Here is a 13633-nt window from a genome sequence, read left to right on the forward strand (position 1 = left end):
TGTATTTCAGGGACAAATTTAAGAAAAAGAGGAGGGACTGATTAAGTAGAAATCCTTAGCTCAGTAGGAAAAAAGCCTGGAGAAATTCCATTTGTTTGCTGGTATTTCTACCTTCATCTGCAGTGGTATGCTCTTTTAATAAAAGAGGCTGTAACTGCTATAATGTCACCAGCAGAAGCTTATAAACATGACTGACAAGACTCAGATGTTATTAACTTTTCACTCAAGTAGTTAAAATAGAAGACTGGGACAAAGAACTGAATTAGATTCCCATTCTTCACTGGGCTACTCCTATGGTTCATAAACCTCCACAGGGCATACAAAGCACTAACTGTAAACCAAATGAGAAAAGTTTCCTTGAGATTTCATTTTCTTAAATTTACATCTTAGGAACACGGGATTGGAAGACTACTTCCCAGTTACTGTGTCAAGTCCTTTGCTATTATACTGTTACAATGCTTCTCTTAAACAAACCAAGCTGTCTTAAAAGTAGTTTCCCATTTGGTTTAGGCCAAGACAGCCAATTTTGTTCACAGTAGCTAGCATGGGGCTGTGTTTTGGATTTGTGCAGGAAACAGTGTTGGTAGTATAGGGATGTTTTTGTTACAGCTGAGCAGGGCTTACACAGCATCAAGGCCCTTTCTGCTCCTCACCCCACCCCACCAGTGAGGGGGCTGAGGGTGCACAGGGAGTTGGGAGGGGCACTGGGCAGCTGACCCCAACTGACCAAAGGGATATTCCAGACCATGTGGCATCAAGCTCAGCACACAGAGCTGGGGGAAGGAGGAGGAAGTGGGGAATGTTTGGTGTGATGATGTTTGTCCTCCCAAATCACCATTACGTGGGATGGAGCCTAGCTTTTCTGGGGATAGCTGAACACCTGCCTGCCTATGGAAAGCAGTGAATTAACTTCTTTTATTGTTTCATTTCTGTACACAACTTTTGCTTTACCTGTTAAACTGTCTTTATATCTCAACCCACAAGTTTTCTCACTTTTACCCTTCCAGTTCTCTCCCCCATCATGCTCAGGGGGGAGTGAATGAGTGGCTGTGTGGGGCAGAGCTGCTGGCTGGGGTTAAACCATGACATATCTGCAGTACAATGAGATCTGTCAACAACTCTCCACTGCTGCCTAGAAATAAACTAGAAATTAAACTTTCCACCCAGGAGGAAAAAGAAATTGTCTTCAAATTTTCATATTCAATTTATTCACGTCTAGTTTACACTAACTAGATTTCAAGCAAACTTAGAACATCAGGAGGTAAAAAAAAAAGTTTGTGAGCAAAACTGCTAAGCCACAATCCCCCTCTCCCCCATTTGCCTAGGGACATATCATAGAGGTCCTCAGCTTTTGATTTGCTAGTCTGAATACACCATGTAATAACTGCCTCTTACAGTACGTTTTATTTCCCTAATTATTCATTCCATGATTTATTACCATGAACACCTCTTCTACAAAGGTGGTGTTATTTATGTAGAGATTTAGTCAGTCAGAAAGAAGTTTCCTTGGTTTTGCTGTGCATGATTCAGTAAGGGAAACAGCTTTGGCTCTGTTCTTCACAAGAGCCAGCCTCTGAGTGAAGGAGTTGGTCTACATCCCTTTTTTGTACCTACCCTTAAAAGATCCCATATGTTACAGTACATCTGTCATCACTCTACATATGTGGGGATCTGTAACACATGAAGCTATAGCATTTCTAACAGCTCTTATGGCCAGTCTTTTCCCTGAGCTGTCAGCTAGGTGCTACCCCCAAAGATGTTTGCTTTTCTTGGAATTCCGCTATAGAATTCGTGATCTGCAGAACCAACAGTGGGTTGCCCCTGTGTTTCCAACACATCCCTAGAAATCATTCTTCAGAAAGATGTAAAAACATCTGAGCTCTCTTACTAAGGTAAAATAAACTTACATAAAATGCATTTATTCTGTGATCAATGAAGAGGTACTGAAAAGTATACTCCCTCAAAAAGTATGTTCAGATCAAACTCTGAGAAAAGGTGTGGTGATCCTATGACCATCTCTTTGCTGGCCCCTTTAGGCTCTGTGTTACAATTCTGATAGGAAAGTATGACATCAACCAGGATCCAGCTCCTTACTGGACCTCCTCAACTGCTCAGCAGTACAGGAGTAGCCAGCTAAAGCACATACATGCAGAAGCTTCTGCAAGTAACACCATTCTGGGCTAAGGAGTTCTTATCCGTCTAATCTAAATTATGTCAGAATGGCAGTTAAGGATATGGGTATTGAGCATTTTGAGAAAAGAAGAAAGAAGTGCGGAAAACATGGATTTCAGAGCATTCTTTGAAATACTATTAGAATTTTCTGTTTAGTCATCAATTTCCATTGCTCAATGTTCTGTGTAGAAGACTACATTCTTTGCCAAGAAAATAAAATCTCAGTATTAAGGAAAGCAAGATGCTAGTGCTTTAAAAGACAAGGTGATGTAGAATAACATGATCCACATTAACAGTAATTTAAATCATTAAATCGTAAGAAACAAGCTAAAATGCAATTAATAGTTTTTAAAACTATCATACCTTCTATCACTTTTATCTGGAATCCATTTGCTACAAGCCTTGGATCTGACAAATAACCTGATCCATGGAAACTCTGGTAATTCTTCTGCATCTTATGAAGAGCTGCCATATACTGAGATCCACCAAGAAGACTGGAAAAAAAATCCCCCAAGTGTTAAAAACCAACATCCCTTACGTGAAAATGACAAGCGTGCAAAAACCACAGAAAAAAGGCAGCAAGTGGTAAGGAGTGATCAAGATTTTTTAAAATATTTTAAAAAAGCAATTTGTTTAAAGAAACAAAATGAGAACTATTAACTTATCTTAGTGAGTGACCAAGCTAAAGCATACAGTAATAATAATTCTAACAGCCATTTCCTAATTCTTGGGGGAAAGTCAGCTACAGTGAAGTTGTGAATGTGGAGCATTTAATTTTCTTCTGGGGGAGGAAATTTGTATTTGCTTCACTACTAATGAAACTGGTCAAAATCATACTTATTTCAACTAGAGTAAGACCAAGGGCGCTCATTACATCAAGATACAAGTATAAAAACCAAAAATCTGTTTTAATAGGTAAGTGAGTGCACAAGTAAGCACAGCATTAGCAAGCAGGGCCTTGCCAGAGTTTACTGTGAATAATTAACAAATGATGCTCAAGTAACATACACATTTTTGCTCAATAGTACTATACCTGTCCGTTAACACAATTGGATTGTCCAGTTTCTCTACTGGAAGCTTATGGTTCATCAGTAATCTCTTAAATAGCAGGGCCTCTTCCAATCTGTATGGATTCAGCAATTTTAGATTTTTTTCAGTAGCAAGTATCCACACATCAGGAAAACTCTGACGACGGATCAGGAAAAGCTCGCGTTCATCGGAAGCATTTTTCTCTTGTCTCTGAAGGTGACGTCTACAGGAACTCAGAGAAAAAGGCACTGGGACAATTTTCACAGGCTGTTCCAGTTTCCCCTTCTTTTCAATCTGGTCATGGAATATCTTGTCAAGCTTCTGCTGGTCAGATGCAGAACTCTTTAGCTTGGGTTTGTGTTTTTCTGCTTCCTTTGCTGGTCGGTGTATCGGCTGTGCATTGGCTTTCTTGACCTCTCTGTTGTACCGTTCCTGGTCCTTAGTGGCTTTTATCTCATAACTTAAAGGAGAAAACAAATCAGAAGCATCAGCAGATAAAAAACTCCAGACCCCAGCTCCTAACACACTAAAGCAGAAGGCAAGGTAACCATTTCAACAGCCAACAACCACATCCATGGTCCATTCAAGTACCTGCATCAATACGCTGCCCACTGCGATGGAGATGGCAACTGTGCCTCTATTACATCACACCTTGAACAAAAGCTGGAAATTTTCCTTCATCAAGACAGCCAGCAAAACATTAATTACTGTAAGGGGGAGGAACTCTTACTGTAAGGAAGAGACTGCATCATTTAAAGATCTACAGCAAGGGTCTTTTCACCTCAGTCCCTTGTTTAATTTGCAATCACACATAGAGTTTTGGCAGGAGTTTTGTGTCACAGGCACATCCAGCTCAATTCCCAGTCATTTAAGCTTCTAGAGCTCTACAGACTTCCAGGGGAGGCCATGTGGCTGGCAGGAGTTTGGAGCTTGAATAATTTCCCAAGCCTCAGGCCTTACTTAATAAAAGCATATTTGATTTCAAATGGCCTAAAATTAGCCATATGAAGTGTAAGAATACAGAATATGTATGATTATCACAGAATTCTGTAACTAATAATCAATCTTACAGATTTTTCAAAAACAGTCAATAAAAAACTACTCCTAAAATCTGTCTAAATGGTAAAAACATTACTACATACTAAACCTCTACAACATGAACGGATTCTTAATGAGTTTATAAATGTCAGACAGATAGCTAAACTTTTATTGGTCCCAGGTTTATGCTTGCCTACTGAATATGAATTTCACTTTTCTGAAAGCAAAGAGCGTCATTTGCTGAACTCCCTCTTTTTGCCTTTATTTGATATTCTGAATTCTAGAAGGTCATTCAAACCAGTCTAATCTTCAATTAAAACAAAACCAAAAAAAAGTAGTACTATCATATGTTAGTATTGGAAATAAGTATTTTAGCTGATCATATTTATTTATTGCTACTTGCTGGAACAGTTTGATTCAATTATGTGTATGCATGCTGGAAAATTAAGGTCAACAGAAGGGTCACCATTTGCAATTAATTATGATGTGCTAGCATTCACATATGGTACTAATATTTAGTTAACTAAAAAAGTCAGCTTAAATAGTTTCTTGCAATAAATCACATCCTAGAAAATATGGAGCAAACATTAAGATAAAAAACATCTGCTCCTTTTAAAATGAATGGATGAAATCACTTGAACAGATTTTTTTTTTAATCCCAAATTCATTTACAGCTTTGACCAGATCGATAAGTACTTTGTTTTGAATAGACCTAACAGTAATGCACAAAAATATTTAAGTGTAAGAGAACTGAGCTTTCAGTGATCACTGATAATCCAAACCAAAAGCACTTCCAAACAAAGTCCAACTTGCCTGTCAGTTTAGGCTACCACCAGAAAATTCCAGCCTTACAAAATTTGATTGCGAGCATCTTCCAAATTCATACACATCATTATCAGTGATTTGCTCAGAACCAAAGAAAAACTGCAGATTGACAAACTATGAGGGAACACCTTTGCCTTTCTGAAAATCTTCCACAGAGGAACATATAATCAACAAGCGCTACAAGAACAGCTTTTCTCTGCTTTGTCAATTAAGACTGCAAATTCACGATTCTTTTCTGACGCTACAAAACCTGAAGCCAAGGAAATCTGCAAAACTGGGTGTAAGCACAGAGTGGAAGACTAGAATGAAGTCTACTTTCAAAGGCAGCTTTGGTTTAGCTAGAAAAACGGATCCACAATATATTCTTTTCCCCTTGCAATGTAAACCCAAACAAAATAATCAGTATACTAAAAACCCCCTTTTAATATGTAAGTCTCTCAGCCCTTATGAAACAAATAATGTGAATTTGAGTATTTGGAGCAAACTCTGACAGCAAAGACCATGCTATCTGAAAAAATGTTTCTCCCAAGGCACAAATCTACTCATGAAGAATTACTGCAGAGTGCTGACAAGGTGATTAGTTAGTCCCCTGGTAATGTGTGTGGCTTTGAACCTTTCCTACACCTTCAGGGTAACTACTCCTGCCACTGTTATGGCACTTGGAAGGATTTCTCCCACTCCTACCTGAGCCTGATAAAGCAGGAAACACTAAGGCCAGAAACATGCAAACTGTATTAACTAAGAGCTGAGTGACTGCAAGGACTGAAATCCTTTGCAAAGCAGGGGGATATGCGATGCTGCCAGCATGGACGTGCACGGAGCTTTCCTCCTCTATTATAAACCTAAAGACCATAACATTTGACATTCCGGTTGTGTAATAAATGCTGGCTTGTTTTGAAAAGGCCATCCTGTGTCACTGTGAGACATCTGGTGCTTGTACAACTCCCAAAAGGGATTTAAATTAATTTAGACCCGATGGAGGGGCCACAGAGAGAAACAGAGATGCTGAAACCATGCACACCCATTGCACAAGGCAGGACTTTATCACAGAAGGATGGAGGACTAGAGCCCAGGAAACGTGAGGTTATGCCAGCACGGATGCATGAAGGAGAGCTGTGGCACTTGGGCTGCCCTGATGTATATACGTTTGTTGTTACCTCTAGGTGGCCCAATTTATCCAGAGTACCTGGAGGCAAGACTTATGTTCTCTGCTCCAAGTCCTTCTGGATTGCTGCTTTGCAGGAAAAGTTGTCTGTATATCTCTTCCTATTTGTTATTCTCTGAGGCAATTTTAAGAGAATAAAAGTTGAAAGGTAAACCGAAGCTGGTATCTATAGATACAACTAGTGGCGAATTCTTCATTTCTTTCAACATCCATGGGATTCAATCCTACATATAAGGAAAATATATATACTACATATAATATATTGCATTCAATCCTACATCTAAGGAAAACTTGATTACCAGAGAGGTATCCTTCCTGAACTAATGCAAAGTTAATCTGTAGGCACACTCTTTAACATAACAGTTGTACCAGGAAAGCAACCATGAAATCTCAAAAGCTAAAGCAGAGCAAATTAAAATTTTCTGAAACAGCTGGCAGAACCTTTTGTTTCATTTCATTTAAAGCATGAATATAATTGGAGTAGATTTCTACTATTACATTAATATTTCTGCTTATGCAGAGATGGACACCAACACTTTCTCAAGCATGGGTTTGTGACCATAGCGTGTTGCTTGCATAATAAACAATAAATTAGGTAAATCAGAAGCTAGGTGAAAAGGTTTCACTTAACTCTCATATAACTGACATTCAGAACAATGCAGATGTTCTCCTAAAATATTTTCTTTTCTTGCAGATGGATTTCAAAAACTCAGTGACAATTCATTTCAGAAAAATATGGAATTTAGCTGTTCAGATTGCAACCCAGGAAGAGACTTGGTCTTGCTTGAAACAGATTAAAATTTAGACTGTGCTGTTCTCTCTGAACCAGCACTAGAATAGCTGTTTAGGGGAAAAAGTAATTCCTTGTGTCATTTGACTGAGTTTTGCAAATACAAGGTGTCCTAGGTCGGGATACAAACTAAGTTTAGAGGAATGGAATTTACCAAATGTTCAAGGACTAAAGTTCCTAAAAAAGAATTCTCACTATATAGCAATGAAAGTTGAAAAACCTCTGAAGAACTCTACAGTGCCTCACCCATCACCGTGCTGGTTTTCAAGGACAGTGCATTGGGAGGGACATGCCCTTAGAAGTTTGTAAGATTCAAACAGACACTTTCTTGCCTGTTATCTTAAATAACTATTCAGCAGAACTGTCCCTAACTACTGCTGTCTCTAACCTAACTGCTGCACAGCAGTAGCAAAATGAGTAATTCCAATCAGCAGTGCACAACTGCACACAGCAAAACGTGACAACTCACAATACTGATTCTGATCTTGAAAAGTCAAAAGTCTTTCTCTATTTTTTCATAAATAACTGGAAAGTTACAATTGTTAAATTTCATTACAAGTGACTCTTTGGTAGCTTCCAGATTCAGAAGCAGGACACGGCCTGAACTTACTTCTTTTTTCCCTCTTCACTCAAATTCTTCCACTGCTCTTCAATTGTCAGCAGGATGTCATTCATGCTGGTCTTTGGATTATCATTTATCAATTTTGGACGACATTCATGTGTGAAAAATTCAAACGCAGACTTTGGTTTCTTTATTATTCTGCTATTAATTAAGTCATAAGCTGCCACACGTCCAAATTTTTCACTTATCACATTTTTTTTCTTTATGCTTTGATTTGAGATTTGTGGATCACTGCTTTTTTCACCAGTGTATTCATTTTGCTTATTAGTTGTCCCTCCAACTCCAGGAATCAAAATCTTAACTGGTTCCAGCTTGTCTCCCAGACTGTCTTTAAATCCACTTCCCATACTCCAACTATCAGCAGAGATTTCAGGTACGTCCTTAGGGACTAAGGCTTCCTCATTTTTATCTATTTCACCAGTATTTTCAGAGCTCAAAAGATGCTCATTGGCTTTTTTAGACTCGGGGTCCACAGGAACACTATTACTTTGAATATCAGCCATATTCTGTCCATTCTGTTCCTCCTCATGCAATAAATTTAAGGAACTGTCTGGAAAGGCATCACTCTTAGAAACCTCTCTTTTGTCCAGGTGACTGTGTACATTATCACCACTAAATGTCTGATGATTTAAGCAGATCTCTGCGTTTTTTCCTGCTTGACAGTTTTGCACATCATTGCTGAGTGAAAGGAATGAAGTATGAGCATGTAGCTCATCATTTCCAGATGGTCCCATTTCATTAACAGCCACATCTGTTTGGTCTGTTCTATGAACAAACATGTCTTCTGAGGTAACATCTGTTTTATTACTTTCACCAGGGACTGTAGCAGGTAGTGGCCCATACAGTGATTTCAACACGTTTTCAACTGCAAGTAAGACAGATTCCTGGAAAAAAAGAAGAAACAAAACAGAAAATACACACACACAAGTGTAACTTGTGAAAATATAACAAGTGAAAATGTAACTGCCAGATACCAAGAATATGGAACAATATGCAAAATGCTCTCATTTGGAATAATTTTTAGACAAATCTGGACAGATTATTGTACTTCAGTTGTTCACACATTCCAAAAGACTCTGAACTAGACACTTTCAGCCTCAAGTATTTTGTGACATGTGTTCTGCTTCACTAGTTTATTCTGATATCACAAAACTAATTAAATGCTTTCTTTGTAACAGGGTTCTGGCTGCTTAAACCAGCATCAAGTAAAGCTATTCCTGTCTAATATGCTGTTAGAAGTTTACAGCCAAAACAGGTGCACCAGCAACATCCAACTTCATGTGAATGCTTTTGTGTAGGTGCTTTTATGGTGCATGTTTCCAAATCAACTTTGCACCAAGTGATGGAAATTAATAAGATAAAAACCCAAAGCCCTAAAAAACAAAAATCAATTTTAAAAAGCAGGAAAAAAAAAGAGAAAAGAAACTCCAGCCCTTTTTCTGATGACAAAGGAAAACTAGATCAAATCTAAAAATGTCATGTTAATTTTCATACAAGTGACACTTGACAGGCAGTACATTTACAAGAGTAACACAGACAAATACAAAAGGTTCTCATGAAGAAGAGGATTAACATACTGGTGTGATTACCTATATTTACTTTGAATAAGCACATTATAACCATCAATTCAATCTTTCTAATTTCTGTGCCACTTAATTGATGTCATCAATAATCTATACACACAATGACAATATAGTGCTTTGATGAGAAATCAACTCCCCTCCTGCCCACCCTCACCTTAATGGTGGTGTTTAAATAGTGATTACTTGGTTTACATATGAAGTTAAGCATGAGATTTATGTAGGGCCACATTTCGTAATTCCACTTAGCTTCTCTCACTGTAAAGCCATTTGAAACCAAAGTGGTACACACATATATTTAACAGCATCAAAATCTTTTAAATCAACTGGGAAACTAATTTTGAAGAATCCCCCACTTAGCCTGTTCAGTACTTTTTGACGAAAACAGTCCTCTGACAAAGACAAGCTGTCATGTAACTAAAAAAAACCAAAAACCCAGTGGCACTGCTTATGTTTGAACATTCTGGTAGTCCCAAGGCCCTTATTACGCTTATTTAAAGATTGACAACTCAAAAACAGAGTAAAATGGTAATTACCTTATACTGCAGCAAAACTTGTGTTTTATCAGGTGTTATATTCACATCCACAGCAGAGGCAGGTACAGCAATATTCAAAAAGAAAACAGGATATAAACGAGTACAGTCCTTTTGTGTCATCTGACTGTAGTACTGTCGAATTAACTAGAAATTGATTTAATAAAGAGATGTCAGTAAAGGCAATAATATACACAAAAAGGCACAGAAAAAAATTTTGACATTATAAAAGCATAACTGGTTTGCTGGTTTTGTTGGTTTCTGAAGTTAAAGAAAAGCTTAAAAGGTCCTCAAATACATGTATGCCAGAATAATCACCAAAAGGGCAGCTCCTGGTGGTTTCCATGACTTCATAGCATGGAGGTAAAAGTGATATGTAGCCTATTTTCCATGCAGGGCACTGTATGTTTACTTTGTATGGTAGTATGCTGAACCCCACTTTGAATCCAGGCTTCCCTGCTCTCATTAAAGAACCATCTCTGTCATGGGATTCAAGCTGAGTTTTGAACTCCTAGAAGAGCCAGGCACATCAAATAATGCATTGAGATGGATTACCCTTATTCTGCATTTAACATACCAACACAGTTACAAAGCTTTGCTTCCCAATTGAAAACTACCGTTGTGTCCACTTTAAAACCTACATAAACACTTTGGCATGAACATGATTTTCTTCCCTGGTGATGAAAAGGATTAGGACAGCAAGGCTGCTCCAAGTGAAGTGCTGCAAGGTTCAGTAGTGAGAGAAACCCAAGAGTATCAAATTCTGCCTACACAATGCCTAGCTGTAGCCAATGCTGCTGCACTATCACTTTCATTTCTACCCAATGCATACACAAATTTAAAGGGAAAGCATGGGTGTTTGCTTGAGAAGCCCACAGCTGGAAGTGGACAAAATCAAAACCATTTTACAGAAGAATTCTCTTACAAGAAACTACATGAAGTTCCCTTATGGGAAATTGCACAGGTGATTTCTGCAGATTAATACAATAAAGAACCAACTATTCTGGTGTCTTGCACAGAGCATCTGAAATTAGTTTTGTTAAATAGCCAAAAACACAACCTCCAGCTCTGTGGTCTGACTGCAGCAAATGGAATGGAACTGAGGCACCAGCAGCGTCAGATTTGTGGAAGGGCTTTCTGTTGTAAATGCTAGTATCTTCACCTGTGATATTCTTAATTATTGCGTGTGGGGAAAAAAAAAAGTTGTACATTGCTTAGGTGTCTCTGTCCTCAAAGAAATCACATTTCTGTTCTTTGAATTACAAGCTAGAGGATGTTACCTTCAGTATTTCCTTCTGAAGAACTGGACGATTATTTATAAAAATGAAACTCCTTTCCGAGCTTGAAAGGCTTGTCAAAGAACTGTCTGACTCAGCTTTCGGGAGAAATCCAGAAAGATTTATCTGTAATGATAAAACAAATACAGTGCAAAAGTCTTCTAAAGAACGTTTCTAAAGAATGTTTTTTTTATAGAGGTGAGATAGTAAAAGAAAACAGTACAGGAGTCCAAGTCATTCAAATGCATGCACTGCTTCTTGACAGTTACAATATACAAAGATAAAGGCAGCTAAAGGAAAAAAAGAAGAGGCTGAGAAAGATGCGTTTGTATCTATTTCCCTTGATCAATTTATTGAGATATTTCCCATTTGGACTGCCAGTTACAGCAGGATGCTGCCTGGAGCTGAGGCTGTGGAGAGCCAGACCAGCAGCTCTTGGCTTGCTGACTGCAGGGTCACCAGCATAAGCCCTGTCAAAGCTAAAGGCACAGAGTGCTGCCCAACCTGGCCAGGGCAACAGTGAACCACCCCTACAGGGAAAGCCCAAAACACACAGTCCCTCCCTTTCTATGTGCAAAGCACCTTAAATAGCCTGTCATAGGGCATTTATTCAGGGCACCTAAATTTACCTACGCCACCTGTATCCAAATCATCTGACTCTCAAGAGTGCTGAGCACCCACGATTCACAGGCTGCAGCAGAACCTGTGAGCACAGCACTGCCAGGGAGCCTTAGAAACAGTACATGATTTGTGTACCTAACATGAACTCCCAAGCTTCAAGATTTTTCTATTGAGACTCTTTAACATGTTTTTTCAGGTCAAAATAAGCCTGCTGACTTGTGCTCCCTGTCCTTATCTCTTCCCCCTCCCCCCACTAAGCAACACTGAAACAGTTGGATGGATTTCAAATCACTGATAAAGAAGCAGAAATCCCAAAGATGTATTTCCACAATTCCTGTGATAACTGACAGCTGTTTGGAGAGAACAGCCTCAAGATAATGACCTTACTAAGGAAAAGGCAATTGTAACTTTTCAAAAGACAGGAACCAGCAGCATGCAAGAACTGACATGCTGGGCAGCCCACATCCTGCCCCACACACTGCCCTCTGCCACCTGCCCAAACTAACAGGTGAAGAACCCTGGGGCAGCACGAGGATGGAGATTTTGGAGATATGGGAAAGTCTGGAGAATGTTCTGGTAGCAGGGTGGATCATTGAACACAGAGATGAGTCCTCATAAGGTCTGCTTTTGGCAGAACCCCTTGTATTTACTAAAATCCAAATTATCATGCATTTGAAATGGAATTTAAAATCCAAATTTGGGATTTGGCCTATCCTTCCCATTCATCTACGTCACACCAGCTATCTGCTCATGTGCTCCCTTATTCCCTCCTGACCTTGCACCAAGCATTCTGTGCTAAAGCTGGCGTGTTCTGGTCAGCAACGTCGCACAGAACCAAACACCACTGGTCAAATTAAAGAGGTGTCAAGTATCTGTTGGATGATTATCAGAAAACAACATGCAGCACTTCTAGATTTTACTCTGCAACTTTAGCACATCCTCCCCCAATGTTCTTCCTCTATGCTTCAAGCTCCTTTTCTAATTCGCAAATATTTGTACAAGTCCTTCACTTCAAGCGATATTTTTATATACAGAAAACATAAAAGCAAAACTGAAAGTCTCTAAATAACTCATTTAACAAGTCGCCAGATTTAGAAATGGCTGACTGCTGTTACTATTTACAGCCATGTAGACTATCAGTATGCTCATTGAAAGTTATCTACAATTTATAAAACTAGTCTTAGTAGAACTTTCATATATGAAAGTATATGAAAAAAAAAGGACAAAATTACAGAGACTGAAAAATATTAATGAAACTTTAATTTCATACTAATCAACTGTTTTCAAAATTAATACTTCAATAAAAACACCAACTTATACATGTATTAAAATATAATGTGATGGGTGGACAGCAGAATGCCTTTCTTTAATACCTATCTTTCTCCCAGTGGCACATGTAGCTGCTAAACAGCCTTCATAGGAAAAGAAGGGACTAGGGAAATTTCCTGTGAGAAAGTTTTCAGCCCAAATAAATCTATCCGTTTACAAGACTGGGGATCTGAAAAGTGTAAATACTGCCTTGTACTTGTAAAAAGTTGTGTCATCTCTTTATTTTCTCAGTTTTCTTTTTATTTTACAAGTAGCTCCTGAGTCTGCATGCTTCAAAGCTAATTTGAGATGTGTTCCTGTTTCATTCAGTGCTCATAACAGAGATGTTTCCAAGAAAGCCAGTCTAAAATCCCTGGATCACTTGTTCAAGAAGTTTTAACTCTGCAGTAAGGAACAGCAAGATTAGTTTTGTCTTCAGAGGAGACTTTGCAGCAAAGGAGCCGGAAGCTACACAATGAACAAGTAGGAGCTAAAAGAATTAAAGAGCTGCCCTCTGGTCTGTATAGCAAAAAAGACATGGACCTAATGGGAAGGAAAAAAAAGCAGTAAATGCCTTGCCCTTAAATACCTGCTCCAATACCTGCACTCAAGGGAGAAAAAAATGGTTACATAGGCAACTTAACTCTGTCACTTCGTAGTGTTTGGCTGCCTA

At 38.7% G+C, this 13633-nt stretch overlaps 1 protein-coding gene across 6 annotated transcripts in view; it reads right to left on the bottom strand.

The window, feature by feature from the left end:
* The window catches only part of PMS1 (PMS1 homolog 1, mismatch repair system component), a 42250-nt gene that overhangs the window by 8051 nt on the left and 20566 nt on the right, over window positions 1–13633 (bottom strand). For all 6 annotated transcript variants that reach the window (XM_042040963.1, XM_042040961.1, XM_042040959.1 and 3 more), the window contains 5 exons: window positions 11035–11157; window positions 9758–9901; window positions 7630–8525; window positions 3206–3661; window positions 2536–2666 (listed from right to left, as the gene is read on the bottom strand). In XM_042040963.1, coding sequence (XP_041896897.1) covers window positions 2536–2666; window positions 3206–3661; window positions 7630–8525; window positions 9758–9901; window positions 11035–11157 — 1750 coding nt within the window. The remainder of the gene's footprint in view (window positions 1–2535; window positions 2667–3205; window positions 3662–7629; window positions 8526–9757; window positions 9902–11034; window positions 11158–13633) is intronic.

This window comes from Corvus kubaryi, unplaced genomic scaffold (genome assembly GCF_017639235.1).
Source record: "Corvus kubaryi isolate FWS band 111438036 unplaced genomic scaffold, C.kubaryi_AGA036_p1.0 37396, whole genome shotgun sequence".
NCBI lineage: Eukaryota > Metazoa > Chordata > Aves > Passeriformes > Corvidae > Corvus > Corvus kubaryi.